At 49.1% G+C, this 15,980-nt stretch overlaps 1 protein-coding gene across 2 annotated transcripts in view; it reads right to left on the bottom strand.

The window, feature by feature from the left end:
• Positions 1-307: 307 nt before the first annotated feature.
• Positions 308-15,980, bottom strand: part of QTRT2 (queuine tRNA-ribosyltransferase accessory subunit 2) — a 25,355-nt gene continuing 9,682 nt past the window's right edge. For both annotated transcript variants that reach the window (XM_045286194.1, XM_004706410.4), the window contains 6 exons: positions 14,774-14,850; positions 12,906-13,118; positions 9,758-9,957; positions 7,793-7,944; positions 5,628-5,745; positions 308-2,165 (listed from right to left, as the gene is read on the bottom strand). In XM_045286194.1, coding sequence (XP_045142129.1) covers positions 1,934-2,165; positions 5,628-5,745; positions 7,793-7,944; positions 9,758-9,957; positions 12,906-13,118; positions 14,774-14,850 — 992 coding nt within the window. In that variant the 3' untranslated portion in view covers positions 308-1,933. The remainder of the gene's footprint in view (positions 2,166-5,627; positions 5,746-7,792; positions 7,945-9,757; positions 9,958-12,905; positions 13,119-14,773; positions 14,851-15,980) is intronic.

Here is a 15,980-nt window from a genome sequence, read left to right as displayed (position 1 = left end):
AACTGAAAAACAGAGCACAAGAATATAAAAACACACACATTTCTCCGCCTACAAAAACACTCATCGTTTATGCTTTTGCTGATGTTTTTTTAAAAACCGTGTGTAAATGTGTATAGAATGGAAACACAGAAAGGACAAAGGAGAAAATAAAATCATCTGACAAGTCACTGCTTAGAGTAAAGTGACCAGATGTTAACATTGGTAAAGCGAGTCACCAGTGATAAAACCCATATCCTGCTGAAATAGCCACATGGCAGCCGAAAACCGTATACCCTAGCTTGACATGCATTCTTTCCAAAATTCGGGACTTTTTAAAAACGCCGCAGGACGCGGGAAACATTGTTAAAAATCGGGACTGTCCCGCCAAAAGCGGGACGTCCGGTCACCTTAGCTTAGAACTCACTATTTACAGAAGGCGAACTGTCCGTCTAGACGCATGCATGCGACTGTCACCTGATCCTGCATGGCTAAACTTCCAATCAGGCTGCTAGCAATCAAGAAAGAGGCAAGCAGGAAGGTTATAATCCTAACCTACACCTTTCTGTTTCCCAAATTGTAGAGCGAGATGAAATCTCAAAGGTTCATTACATCCTATCCACTCTGCTTTTCCTCATTTATTCAGGAGGAGAGCATCAGGGGAGACTAAGTGACCTGTCCAGGCGTACCGCCCAGCTCTGCTGAAACCTAATCCTGTAGTTGCCCAGGCAGGGCTTGGTCACAGCACGCAAAAACTGCGAGCGCGGGGCAGCAAGTCCAGGCTTAGACTGAATCCTGAGGCTGGAGGACAGGCCACAGTGGTCTGTACGGCCAGAGGAAACAGCCCGGCAAACACTCAGCTCCTGACAGACAAGGATGGCAACTCTAGCCAGAGTCACAAATAAAGCCCGTGGCCAAATGAAGGACTGGGCCCTGGACCAACTGGTCAGGGGAGCGACGTGGTCCAAAGAGACGATGCTGGTTAAGTCACACGAGAGGTGACCTGTTGATTGGCGGGACTGCTCAGAAGATGGCAGAGTCCCAAAGGGCCCTTTGAGAATGTGAGGGGGCTTCAAAAAACCGTGTGGAAAAATTCTATTATTGTTTCACTCCATTTCCCACAGACTTTGTGAAGCCTCCCTGTATATATTAAAGCACACAGGAAGCAAGTCCCAGAGGCTCCTTAGACATTTCCACACAACCCACGGGATTGGTTTACTGAGCAATAGGGCCTGGGGCCACCGACTTGGACGGACCACTTAGTCCATCGTCAGAGCAGAGTTCACAGTGATAATGTTCCACGTGCTAGTTTGGAGAGCAGCGTTTGGGGTCTTAAAAGCTTGTGAAGAGCCATCAGAGACAACTGCTGGCTTCTGTCCGGATCCAGCAGAAAACCGTGAAGGGACTCAAAGGCTCCAAGAAACCAGTGCGTGGAACTAATAGCCCACATGAACCATAACACCTTCTAACCCGAGACCAGAACGAGATGGGACCTGGCGACCACTACCAACTGTCCTGACCACACGATAGAAGGTCCCAGGAAAAATGGAAGGAAAACATGCAGAGAACAGCTATTCTTAAAAAAAAAAAAAAAGGCCAATAGACACAGGAAGAACCCTCAAGACTATTGCCCTAATAACCTTGGAACTTGAAGCTATTTCTCCAGGTTACCTTTTAGCCAAACACAGACTGACTGCCTTATAAACTAAGTATCACTGGTGCGTAATGTGCTCCCTTCAGCAATTAACTCTATGAGCTCAAATGGCCAACATGGATCCAAAAGTAGAGAGGGGAAGGCAAGCTAGATCAACCGGAATGGAACAAGCAGAATGTCAACTGCTGTAAAGGTTGCAACCCAGAACAACTCGTATAAAAAAAAACAAAACAAGGGAAATCTAATTTGTGTGTCAACTGTCACCTACAACATAAAATATCATTTACAAAAAGAAGTCAGCTCTCACGATGACTGCATGAGGATGCGCTCTTTCAGCTGCACCCACTGGTCCTTTCTCAGTGCTTCTCGGATGGACTGGAAAAATCCAAAGTAGTGCTCAAAGTTGTGCATCATAAGCAGGACGCCGGCCAGCAGTTCGTTGGTCACCAGCAGATGGTGGATGTACGCCCGCGTGTGATTCCGGCAGCAGTAACAGCCACACCCGCTCACCAGCGGGTCAAAGTCCGCCTGGTACCTGAGAAAGGAAGGCACCGTGACACAGCAGAAAGGGGAGGGGGCTGGGCCGGGGACTGACACGCAAGAATACTGCTGCTCAGTGCTCGGCCTGCAACGTGGTCCTGGGACCACAACAGAGCTGGATCTGAAAAGCATATTCCAGACACAAAGGAACACACATGGGCTCCATCTGTACGAGATATCTCTATGTAGCAAATGCATCGAAACAGACGCAGATGCAACGTGGCCAGGACCCAGGAGGAGAGGGCAGTGCAAAGCAGGTCTAAAGATGACTTCAAGGGGCAGGGCTTCTGTTTGGGGTGACAAAAATGTTTTGGAAACAAAATGGTGATGACTGTACAACACGGCGAAAGTTATTAATCTGCTGAACTTTATACTTTGAAATGATTAAAACATCAAATGACTAAATACTTGAAAATGATGAAAACTTTATACTTTAAAATGCAAATTTTAAGCCATGCCCGTTTTACCCACACTGATGATAGCACAAAGTTAACACATACACTACTACAAAGCCCCACCATGAGACGTGGAGGCCCACGAGTTTTCCTCTGGGAGATGCAACCTCCGAGAGGAGAGTTACAAAAGGACCTTGGGCGAATCCCTGCAGCCATCACCCATTCCGGGTGCTGTGTGTCACGCTGTCACGGCACGGCACGGAATCCTCGGAAACGCGGGTCTTCTCACCCACGTGCCACCAGAGCTAGTGTCGGACGGCACTGCGGGCGGCAGTTTACAAAGCGCTTTCACCTGCTGTCTCACTTCCTCTCAACCGAGCCGCTTGCCGGCGGGTGTTTTATTGGCGGGACGACTCCGGGGGCCAGAGCTCTGCTGCGGCTCACCGCTGCCTTCAGGTTGCCTCCTCATCACAAAGGCGAGCCCCTGAGCGCCCGTCCCTCTGCGTTTGTGAGCCGAGGCTGGTAAGAGGAGTCGTCCCCGCGGCGGAGTGCTGGTGGGGAGCAGACGGTGAGGAGTGTGGCAGCCTGAAGTGTTCCTTCCAGCTATTAGCGAGAAGACCTTGAGTGACTTGACCGATGTCGCACAACCACGGATACATACGGTTAGCATTTGAACCCAAAGTCTCCCAAGGTTCAGCTCGAGTGCTGATAAGAAGGACCCTACAATTTCCAATGAAAGCGATCTGGTCAAGGGAAATTTGGTAGGCACCTTTTCTACTGCCCTGACCTGGCAAAGCAGAACGGAAGCACCCCGGCTGTTTCTTATAACTCTAAATGTGGTTGTTGGGGGCTAGGTGCGGAGTCAGTGCTGACCCATAGAGACTAAAGAATGAACCACTGCCCTGGGCGGCGCCACCTCGCCGTCCTTGCAACGCCGGAGCTCCCTGTTGCAGCCACTGGGCCTATCGTGTTGTGGGTCTGTCTGCGTTTCACTGACTCTCTATCAACCCTGATGTCTGGCCCCAGAGACTGGCCCCAACTGCTAACGTCCACAGTACGTGAGACAAAGTCACCCTTGCGTCGCCGGGGCTTTCTGCTTGTACTTCTTCCGAGACAGATTTGTTTGTTCTTCTGGCCACTCGTGGCATATTTAAGTCTTCGCCACTCTCCCTTCTTCTCTCGTCTGCCTTCTTCACTGCCCAGCCTCCACACGCACCTGAGACAACTGAAAAGAGCATCGCTTGGGTCAAGTGCACCTTAGTCCTCAAAGTGACACCTCTGTGCTTCGACACTTTAAAGAAGTCTTACGTAGCAGATTTACCCAATACAAAATGCACCTCGATGTCCCACTTCTGTGAGCAATGATTACAAAGTAAAACGAAATCCTTGGCAATTGAAATCTTTTCTCTGTGTATCATGATGCTGCTTATTGGTCCAGTTGTGAGGAGTTTAGTTGGATGCTGAGATGCCATCCACACTAAAGGACGCAGGCTTTGATTTCCATCAGTAAGGGAGGGCTTCAAGTCCTCTTCGCTTAAAGCAAGCAAGGCCGTGTAACCTGCATACTGCAGACTGTCAATGCGCCTTCTTCCAAGCCCGATGCCACGCGCTTCTTCCTGTAGCCCAGCTTCTGGCTCAGCAGACAGACTGAATGAGAACAGTGGATGGACACCACCCTGGGGCGCACCTTTCCTCATTTTGAACACACAATTCTTCTGTTCTGCTAGTCTGTGTGGTAGCCATTAATATTTCAGAACTACATTTAAGAAACACTGCTCCCCACTCCACCCCAAAACATAGATAGGAACAGATTTTCACATTCTCTCTCAAACTGTCAATGCCTGTGTGATTACTGCAGACGTGAAATCTTTGACTAGACACTGCTCATTCCCATTTTGGACCAAATAAAAGGCTAGGCGACATCTTGGTTCCTTTCTTGCAGAGCAAATATTGGAAGATTTATAACTGATCTATAACTAAAAACATTTTAAAAAAAACTTGTCTGAATTTTCATTTTGAAATCCTTACCCTACTCCGTCATTAATTTTAGCCCCCAAACTCACTGCTGTCAAGTTGATTCGGGACCACAGCAACCCTACAGAACAAAGTGGAACTGCCCCAGAGCACCGCCATGGTGGTACTACTTGACGGAAGCAACCGGCCACATCTCTCTCCTGCAGAACAACTGAGATGTTCACATGGTCAACCTTTGCTTAGCAGTTGAGGGCTTACCAGCTGCACTCTCTGGATCCTCACATGTCAAATACTACGGCTGCTGCCGTTAAGTGTGGCCAAGTTAGTTCCTAACGACCCTGTGTACAACACAGCGACCCGATGTACACCAGACTGAAGCACTGCCTGCTCCCGGCACCAGGGGGAAGCTTGAGCCCATTGTCGTAGCCACTACGCCATCCATCTCCTTGGGGCGTTTCCTCCTTCTCTGCTATAAGGCACCAGTGCAGTGGATTTGGTGTGATCTTCCGATGTGGTGGTCGTTAGGTAGCATCCAGTCGGTTCTGACTCAGGGACCCTATGTACAACAGAACGAATCACTGCCCGGTCAGGCGCCGTCCTCACCACTGCTCTGTTGGGGCCCAAAGCTGCAGCCACTGGGTCAGTCCATCTTGTCCAGGGCCTTCCTCTTTGCCCTGCCCCTTTACTTAACCAAGCACGGTGTCCTCCTCAGGGACTGGTCTCTCTTGACGGCATGTCCAAAGTGCGCGAGGGGTCTCCCCACCTGTGCTGCTAAGTCTCACCATCCTTGCCTCTAAGGACCCGTTAGGCCGTGCTCCCTCCAAGACGGATCCGGTTACTCTTCTGCAAGTCCACGGTACTTCCCAGATTCTTTGCCAGCACCATCATTCAAAGGTAACCATTTTTCTTGGGTCTTCCTTGTAAAGCAATCGTTCTCCAACCCTATAGGTTTTCTGTTACGCCAAAATACACTTTCAGAAATGTTTACAGTCATAGAAACAGAACAATCACACGAACTTTTAGAACAGGCTGAAATAAGAAATGGACTGAAGTCGGGTATCAAAATCCCAAGTTAAAAAAATTCTTACCTTTTTTCCTTCAGATTAATTTCAAATGATGTCATTTCTTGAGTGCTTTCAGTTGTTTCAATGTTCCTTGTTGGGCCCAGATATTTTATTTCCTCTGGTGTCCCATTTTGTTGTAACACTAAAGGATAAACCAATAAAAAGTCATGATTGAAGATCAGATGTAAGGGGAAGCCACGTGAATGTGTGCTTTAGTATCTTTATTATTTCATGCCCTCTGACCCTGTAATTCCATCTCTGAGAATTTATCCTAAGATAATCCCAAACACAAACAAATAAAAGTAGCAATATGCACCAAGATGGGCACTGATCTGTAATCTCTGATATCAAAACTATTTAGAGATCTGACAATGTCTAGGCAAATTAGGTTACAAAACCATATTCTTATTGTCAAGAAATAATTTCAAGAAGTTGCATGTTTGTGTGTTACAAGGAGAATAAACATGCGTGGGTGTCCATGTCTCAATGTAATGCACATGCTGTGTAACTAATCCATTTGAGAGAGAGGCAAAGAAGAAGACGGCTTTAACGTATACATTCTACATAGAGACTTTGACCTGGTAGGGAACCCAGATTATCTAGAATCACATAGGTGTGCCCTTGAACTCTGCTTTCAAAGCAAACATTCCTAGAAATACAAGAGACACCTGCTACGATATGAAGAGCCAGCTGCCTTGAGAGGGCCAACGAGGGAAGAGGCACTTCTGGGAACGCGGGCTAACAATCTCAGAGTCGAGAGCAAGCAGTTGGTTCTACTAACGGAGAGCCTGCAAACGTCGAAGGAAGACGCGGCGGGACCTGAGCACTGAGCACAGCGCGGCTCCTTTTTTGTCCTCAGGAATTGGCCTGCTGAGGTGGGAGGTCATGGTGAAGCTCTTCCTGCTAACAAGCTTGGCCCTGGCATTCTGGAAAACTCCTGTCACTAGGGGAGATTGCTGCTTATATTGGACAACTTATTTCTCTGGGACGGTCACTTTGTAATCAGTCAAGGACTTGAATTAAGATCCACATGCACGTATGGACACACAAACAAATATGACTAGTAGCAATAGGTTCACGTAAATGCTCACACTACTTGAGTTTTCCAAGCCATGAAAAACAGTTGGCTTTCTCTGGCCATCAAGAGACCTGTCTGTCCCAGAAATCAACCGCAGTTTCCCTCGGGGCCTTGCACATGCATAGTCCTGACAGAAATTAGTGAGTCCAGTCAATGAAGTCACGGACATTGACCAGGTGTCTGTGGGAGGCCCGTTCACACATCGGTTCCGGCCGGCCTAAAGGACAGACTGGTTTCTCGGGTCAGTCTGATTGATCTTGTTTCCAGAAGTAATCTGAGGAAAGCTGGCGCATCTTCTGAATCCAATGTTATTAACTAGTGGGAAATAAAGCGAACCTTTACAAAAAATCTTCCTGACCCTGTTGAAACTTAAGATTAAAGACTTGCCAGGGTTAGTAGGAAAAGGAGGCAAGTCCATTCTGGAAGCCACAGGGAAGGCTGGGCACGTAGCATCCTCCCCAGCCCCACAGCCTGGACTCCAGTTCCCGGTCCACTGCCCACCATGTGATCTTCTTGCTTTCGGAAGGACTAGACAGTACAGAGAGGGGAAGTGCTTCAAAGCCACATCAGCAGAGGAAATCAGCTTTCATGTCTCGTAGGTGGAAAAAAAAACAACAAACACTAAAAATCTAGGATGGGAGAGTGGTGTGAGACCCCCCTGTACAGTGCAGGGCTTGCAAAACACAGACAAGAATCCTTTGGTATAAAAACTAATTAAGCAATTCAAAGGTTTTCTTTCCCTAGCTTGTCATCAGTGTTCACGTTGGATGCTCTTTTGACAGGGTGAGAGAGGGGGCTTCTTTTCCTTGGCTCTGTTCACTACCACCGCCTTCCCTAATCGCCAGGAGCTTCATGCAGCACACGTTCCTGGTTCTGTACGTCAACGTGCCGGGGCACCGAGATAAGAAAGAAGTATTCTTATAAAAGGCACCTTGTATAGTACAAGGGAGCTTCTAAAGGTTTGTGGGAGAATTCACTGTTCTCTTAACATTCCATTTTCCCCTGACCTTTTTGAAGTCCCCTGGTACGTATAGATTTCTGTCTTGTGACTACAGCCAAAAATGAATGGAAATTTAGGGTAACGGGTATTACGTAGCTGTAAATGACCTACGCGTCTCTTCAGGATCCAGCTGGTAATCAAAGCTGAACGTCAGGGCGCAGCCCCGCTCTGTCACTTGAAAAGGGAAAAAACTCTCAAACAGGTCCACTCCTCTTTCAACGCATGCTAGCACTTCATCTGGCCGGCTGACACCACAGATGAGCCTGCGAAGACAGCAATCAGCACAGACACATGAAGGCGCAGAGAGGGTAATAATGAAAAACTCCACTCACCGTCACAATGGCCGGCACCGACGAGCAAGGTGTGCTGGAAAGAACGTAGGGTTTTGCAGGTAGGTGCCTGGGCTCTGCTATTTAGTCACAGGCTCTAGGATTTGGGGAAGGCTTTTGACCTCACGGAGCCTCAAGTTTTTCATTTTCAGAACCCAGGTCAATGATAACAGGATGCTTCGAAAAGCTGGTGGGAAAAGACCAATTCTCTTTCATTCCAATTTTCGTCTAGTTTTGAGGTTCCCATCCTACATACCCCACAGGACCATGTTCGAAAAGCACATGGTACAGCGTCTGAGCGTAGAGCGAAGCACCATAAAGGTGCGTTACCTCCTCTCCCTCCGAAGTAAGCGCTCTCATCTTAGATTGGACTTTACATCCTGTAACACTATAAGGAGTCTTCAGAACCTTCATGCAAAATTCATATTTTGAAAAATGATGCATGGGTGTTTTGGTTTTGTATCAAAACAAACCCAAACTCACTTGTTGCAACATGCTGAGCAGGACCTAGTTTGAAGCACTAACTAGGCTATCAGTATGAAAAGATGCCCTACCAGAAATACCACGAACGCTGTTAAAAACCAAAGAAAGAACAAATGTCACATTTATGGAGAAGCATGGGTGGACGGATGGTGAAATCTTGATGCTTTATGAAAACTTTAAGGGGGACCATGCCACAAAGAAATCAGCAATTCTCAAATGGATCACCCGTTTTAAGAAGGGACAAGATGATACGGAGGATGGATAAGCTCTCAGTGGCAGACCAGCCATATTAATTTGCGATGCAACAAACTTAGACGGATCTAGTTGAAGAGGATCAATGATTAACAGCAGAAACACCAGCCAGGGCCACTGATCACTCAAATGGTTCCGTGCTGTTCAAGAACACTCAAACACCTCACTGCCATTGAGTTGATTCTCATTCATAGCCATCCTATAGGACAGAGAACTGGCCCCGTGGGTTTCTGAGCCAATACATCTTTAGGGGAGTAGAAAATCTCATCTTTCTTGTGGTTAACGGTCCAACAAGTAACCTTTTTTTGTAAGATAAAAGAGTGAGTATTCACATCTAGCAGTCTTTTTTTAAAACATTAAAAACCGAGTTTGAAATGAAAAGTTAAAAAGTCCATTGAGAAATCAGCCACCCTCAGAAACTTAGCGGATCACCTCTTCTCACTAATAGGGACTCTGTGATAAAGGAACATGTGGGAACCAAACCAACAAGGGTAGCCAAGACCCTGGGTAAAAAAAATAAATAAATAAAAAGAAAGGCATCACTCCCTACCTGGATCAAATCCAAGAATGTCTAAAGGTCCTTATTAGCGAGTCCTCCCCTCCCTGCAGCCCCCCTGCCCTATCTGTCTTCACCTTCCCTTGATTTCAGTCAGAGTTCCACACAACTTTATATTTGTCCCCAGGTAATACATCAGCATGAATAACGAACAGCATTTGCATTTGGTCAAGAATAAAGGGCACCAGTATAACACTTGCCCTCGCTTAGACTGAGGAGCACACACAATGTTCCTTTGGTCTATAATCTGAAACCAAGAGAAGAGCCTCAAAGCCAATCCCCTCAGTCAGCCAGCACGTTTCAAATCAAAAGATGAAAGCCTATGGCCATGTACAGACTGCAAGAAACACACAGAGTTAGCCAGCACCCCAGCCCAGCCTGCTGATGTACAGACTGCATGGAACACACAGAATCAGCCAGCACCCGAGCCCAGCCTGCGTCTGAAGTGGATACAACCTTGGCTTGTCCTCCGGCAGCTCAGCAGTGACTGAAGACAGCAAGTGCAGACCAGTCTCCTTGGTCATCGGATCACCCTGAAAGCCATCCAGAAGGAAGCCACCTACAGGCCTCTTGGCTGTCTCTCGTGCTGATCTCAGCCTCTCTTCCATCACATCTCCACCTTCAATCACTCCAATGATCACACTTTTCTGAAGGACCTGCGAGAAGAAAAGACCGTTTTCAACCGTTGACTGCAGTAAAGACCTTTGTTTCAGTGGACTTTACACGGACGTCCACTGGACCGAAGAGATCTCAGGGGAGCTGCTGCACTTGAAGCAGGCTAGGAGATGCTTCCAACCCTTCCTCTCCCTGAGAAGCTTTAGGATTCCAAGGAACACAATTTGAAAGCCACTGGAATTGACAAGGAAAAACTGGATATGCCGAGGTCATCAACATAGGTGGTTATATTTTCACAGTGAGGGAGTATTAGTGGGGAAAGACAAAAAGGAACAGGTTTATTTTAATTTCAGTGACTACCCAAGCCTGCTTTAGGCCACCTCTAGGTCTGTTGGTTATGGGCAACTTTTTCTCACTGCCAAGGAGTTGATGCCCACCTTATAGGACAGGCTAGAACTGCCTCTTGTGAGTTCCTGAGACTGTCACTGTTTCTGGAGTAGAAAGCCCTGACTTCCTCCTGAGGAGTGGCTGGTTTTGAACCGCTGAACTTGTACATAGATGGGCAACCTGTAACCACACTACCTCCTGGGTCCTATTGACAGATACCTTTAGGAACTCAGAAACTGATGGGCTGGGAAAATAGCTACCCATACAGAAAAAAAAAAAAGATCTCTACTGTCAACCATCCTCGAGAATAAATTCCAGGCATATCTAACACCGAAACATTAAAAACTATAAATATATATATATAGTTACTCTGTTTTAGACATACAAATGGTGATTGTCGGTCTGGCTCTGAGCACCTGGGGATGAAACTCACTGGCTACCTACGGCCTCGCAGTCCTTGGAGAAGGAAGGAAGGTCAATGATAGAACCCTGAGAGCGTCAATGGTTAAGGGCAGCACACTAGACAACAGCTCCCACATAATGCCAAGCGAGCATGAGGCCGGTGGAGGGCAGGGCAGGGCTGGCCTGCTGCACGGAGGGTCGCCCTGAGCCGGCACTGACTCGGCAGCAGCAACCATCTACAACAGTGAGGAGAATGAGGGCGGAATCACGGGAAGGGAAAACAAAAATCTCTGCAGGTACACCAAGTGAACGCTCACAAAGGCACCGGCTGTCCTCTTCTCTACACATCCGGCATTACTGGCTCAGAAAATAAAGCCGCCGCCATGATGTAGACCCGTAGTGATGTCCCCACTCTGAACCCCTACTGCAGTTACCCCGACTCCTATTCAGAATAACTAAAAAAGCAACAAACCAAAAACACCCCAAATAGAAACAAAAGACTCTGGCTACCAAGTCAGCGAGGACTCATAGTGACCTTCTGTGGCAACAGGACACAGCTGCTCCATAGCCTTGTCTGGGCTGGAATCACCGGCCTTTCTCCCACAGCCACGGGGAGGGTTCCAAGTGCCAACCCACAAACCACTTGTGCCACCTAGAGTTTCCTCGAATTATTTTCTGTATCTTTATTCGCCAAATTTAGAGTTTTTACTGGTACACTCGAAATGGCAATATCCTCAAGCCCTAAGTGGGACCTGAGCATTGCGCGGGGTGATGCCTCCTAACATCATCTCAGAATTCCACTTCCGGGTCACCATTCCTCATCCCCCCACCTCCTCGACGCTCTTCAGATCTCTTTTCTACTCCACCCGTCCTGCCATCAGGACCGCTGACTGACTGCTTGGTGTCATCGGCCCTCCACACCCCGCACAGTCCTTGACCAACCGCACACGCTGGCTGCGGGCTCGCCATGCGAGGCACTGCACTAGGTCAGTGGTTCTCCACCTTCCTAATGCGCGACCCTTTCACACGGTTCCTCAGGTCGGGTGACCCCCGCAACCATAAAGTTATTCTCGTTGCTACTTCATCACTGTCATTGTGCTACTGTGATGAGTCGGGCGACCCCTGTGAAAAGGTCGTTCGACCCCCAGAGGGGTCGCGACCCACAGGTTGAGAACCGCTGTGCTATAGGACGCAGACACCGACATAACACGCAGAGACAGCTGAAGGAACCGAACAGAACAACGCTTACAGAGATCATTTCAGTCCTGTGGGATTAAAAATAAGGGCAAAGGACGAACAGAATGGTTCTCCTGGAAGAGAGCCAGGCAACGACAGCGCTCCAGTGGGATGAGCTGAACTGGACCTGAAGCCAGAAAAGGAGATGGCTAGGGGCGAGGACCGTCCCAGGACAGGGGGAAGTCTGAGTGCGGGCCCAGCAGAGCCCCCGGCGCAGGCCATGGGGAGAGGGCAGCCCACGATGCGTTGGAGGAGGCCGCAAAGGCCCGGTGGCCTGTCCACACGACGCGAGCCCTGAAGCGGAAAGTCACTCTGCAGAACTGGGTGGGTTTTCACGGCCACTGCTACCGCCTCGGGATGCTGCTGCACCCAACAGGCCCGCACCATGGGCACCCCGGAGGCTTTCCTGGGAAGGAGCTTGGGAGGCCTTCCTTCCTAGTTCGTCGTTATCTGGAAGCGCCACTGAACCCTGGCGACCTAAACCGCAGCAAACCAGCCTCCATGGACACACGGGTGGTGACTGCTCCGAGGCGCCCTGGCCCCCTGCAGGGAAGGTGCCTCTTCCACCACTCAACTGCAACTGCCCTCAGGCCAGATCCCCTGGTTGGGTGCCACCAGGCTGGTTCCGACTCAGCGACCCAATGCCCAATCATGGGAAACACGGCCTGGGCGGTCCTGAGCCCCCGTGCCATCCTCGCCATTGTTCCTGTGCCCGAGCCCCTTGCTGCAGCCACGGTGCCAGCCCAGCTTGGCGAGGGGCTGCCTCTGTCGCTGTCCCTCTGTTCACCCCGAGAACAACAACGCTTTGGGGTGGAGGTGGGGGGCGATGGGGATGGAAAATCAGAGAGGGACAGGAAAAGCAGCTACGAAGTGAGGGGCAAAGGAGGAGGAACAGAAAATAGTGTCACGGAACAAGAGGGGGAGCACGTGGAAGAGAAAGGGGGGTGCAGGGGGGCGGTCTTACCTCTGAACTCGCCTGCAGCAGCAGGCAATTATCCAGGAACAGAAGTGAGCGGTCAACAGACTTCCTGGCTCTTTTGACAGAAGTTGCTTCTGCACGAGATGCCTCCGCGTCTGAGAGGCACTGGAACCAGTCTGGCTGCAGCGCCCGCTGGACCGCCATGAATTTGTCGGCGGTCAGTTCCACTCGTCCTCCAACACCCCACACAGACACAGACTGCCGTGGGACAAAACAACCAGGAATCAGCCATAGGAAGTCACAAAGAAGGGTACAATGAACCAATACTAAACGCAATTCTTCTTTGCTTTTATAGACGGAATGGCAATTCAATACCCTCTATCTTCCCCAAGCCCACTGCCCCCGAGTCCATTCTGACCGTCACCCTATAGAACTATTCCGACTGGAGGTAGTAAAGTTTTCACGAGAAGACACGTGAGCAGCCAGTGGGTTTGAACCGCTCGCCTTGTGGTTAGGAGCCCAATGCTTAGCCCACAGAGCCACCAGGAATCTTATCCTGAATATGATGGGTAACAAAAAGGTTTCCTGTGCGATCTTCCAAAGGCTCTAGAGAACAGACAGCCCACATAGAATACTTCAACGGCCACCCAAGCCCAGTCCCCTGCTCACCCTCCCAAATTGTCACATTTCTAGTCCAGGCGTCTATTCTCCTCTCCCCTCTCCTAGTCTCTCTGTTGCTCTTGTGAACACCACAGACACGAATCCTTTTGTCTTTGATCACACTGTTCCTTTTGGCTGACATGCCTGTGCCCTCCCCACATTTCCCTGCCTGGTAAAATAGCGAGAACCCCTCAAGACACAGGGCTCATCAATCACCTCCTCCGACATGTCCCTTAAGCCATCAAAGCCTCGTCTAAGCTCCTGCCGCAATTTATACTTCATTCTTGTGTAGAGAAGGTAGCACTGATGGCGTCATGGCACACCAGACTGACCAGTGCGTCCCAATGGATGCTTGTGTCTCAAAGCACAGATGAGGGCCTCACACCTTTGTACCCTTCAGGAAACAGAATCATGTACAAAGACACAAATCCTGTGGGCATTCCTCTCCATGCAAGACCTCAACAAGGACACAGACCGAGGCTACAAGGAGCCCCTCTAGCATCCAGCAGCCTAAGGTGACCGCTTCCTTGAATCATCTTTCCCTGACAAAAGGGGTAGTCAATTGGGGGTACTGTATTTTCTTTGGAATTCACATTTTTAAATAAAAAGAAGTAAATGTAAGGCAAAATAGCCCAAACAAGTTATCACAGCCATGTGGAGGTTAATAACATAAGTGCGACGAAAGCGGGTGTGGTGCGAAGACAGAAGCACAGGCTGTCGCCTGGCCACACTGCTCTCCTCAGACGGAGATGTCCACACAATGGTGTGGACACTTGCAGCCAAGTCCTTCTGATGCTGTGGGTCACCAACGGACACCTTCAGCTGTGACCCCAGTTCTTTCAGAGTCTGTCTTAAAAGCCCATGGACTCACACAGAGCTTCTACTATATAGAGTTACAGATGTGATCGCATTCATCAGCAACTTTCCCCACACTCCCGGAGGCTGTTAAATCTGCAAATAAAGTGTACTGTTTTCTTCTCCCATCAGAGCAGTTTCTTTCTTGCATCCCCCCCAACCCCCACCCCTCACAATATGAAAAAGCGGAGGACACACTCTTACCTTAACCCCATCTCCAGGCAACCCCAGCCTGATTCCTGTAAAACCTCCCCACCCCATTAAAGTCTTAGAAATATAAGGAAGGCACAAAGTGCTCAGAAACAGGCCAGCCTCCCCAGCAACGGAATGCTGGCATTGAGGGTCTCAGTGAGCCGACGTCCTGCGCACAGCTGTACTCTTGGACACTGAGCACCTACCTTGTTTGTTATGTAACCGGCGGGACAAGGGCTGACTGGATCATGCAGGGAGCAGTAGGAGAGAGACTCTGGCATGCCTGTTCAAACATAAAGAAGGACCTTTGAGAGCACACACCCGAGATCACACTGCTCTGTAACACGTCGTCTTCACGATGAGTACCGCCGGGCAGAACAACTCGACACGTGGCTACCTGCTCTGGGAACTATGGAAGGCTGGTCAACACGAGTCAAAAGGTAACTTTGAAATCTACTATCTACAATCACATGGAAAGGTCCTTGTCAAACGGCAAAGTGAGCTGCTACAAAGAAGTGTCTTAAAGTGCAACAAAGTGTATCACTCTGTTGACCACACTCAATTTGCTTTGGAGAAGAATTAACATCAACTGTGTTCATTTGTGGAATAAGTGGACTGCTAACTGGAAATCTGGCGGTTCAAACCAGCTGCTGCTGGGGCAAGATGAGACTGTCCACTCCTGTAAAGATGTGCAGTCACAGAAGCAGCCCAAGGGGCCGCTGTGAGCCAGAACCGACTCGATGGCAGTGGGCTGGGTTGGGGAGGCTGGCTCTGGAGCCCCAGGGTAGCATAAGTGGTGCACAAACTCAGTGGATAACAAGAAGGCTCTGAGCCGACTCAGAGGCCTCTTGGCAGGAAAGCCTGGTGATCTACTGGTAAAATGCCAGCCACTGAGAGCACTATGGAGCACAGCTCTCCTGATGACTCACGGGCCATCAACAGCAGTGGCTGGCTGGGACGACAGAGCGGGAGCTAACGATAATACTGGGAGAAAGGGAGTAGAAAGAGAAGATATGGGAGAAGTCTTAGAGGAGAGGTTGGAGACCAGTGGCCAGTAGGAGAGGAGAGAGCAAGAGCAGTGAATTCATATATGCTTATTCTCAGTAGCATCCAAAGGGGATTAGCCACTGAAAAGATGAATTGGTCAAAAGGTCACTTCATCTATAACAAAGCTGTCCTGGACATTGTGTTGAGTACTCCCTCAATGCAAGAACACTTTGTTCTATTAACCTGGCATTCCATGATGTTCATCTTCCCGACACAATCACTGAAGACAAAGCGGGCGCATAAGGAAATGTGGTGAAGAAAGCTGATGGTACCTGGCTATCAAAAGATATAGTGTCTGGGGTCTTAAAGGCTTGAAGATAAACAAGCAGCCATCTAGCTCAGAAGCAACAAAACCCACATGGAAGA

This window comes from Echinops telfairi, unplaced genomic scaffold (assembly GCF_000313985.2).
Source record: "Echinops telfairi isolate 266 unplaced genomic scaffold, ASM31398v2 ScPeMD7_6;HRSCAF=24_0, whole genome shotgun sequence".
Taxonomy (NCBI): Eukaryota; Metazoa; Chordata; class Mammalia; order Afrosoricida; family Tenrecidae; genus Echinops; species Echinops telfairi.
This window is presented reverse-complemented; position numbering and strand designations above follow the sequence as displayed.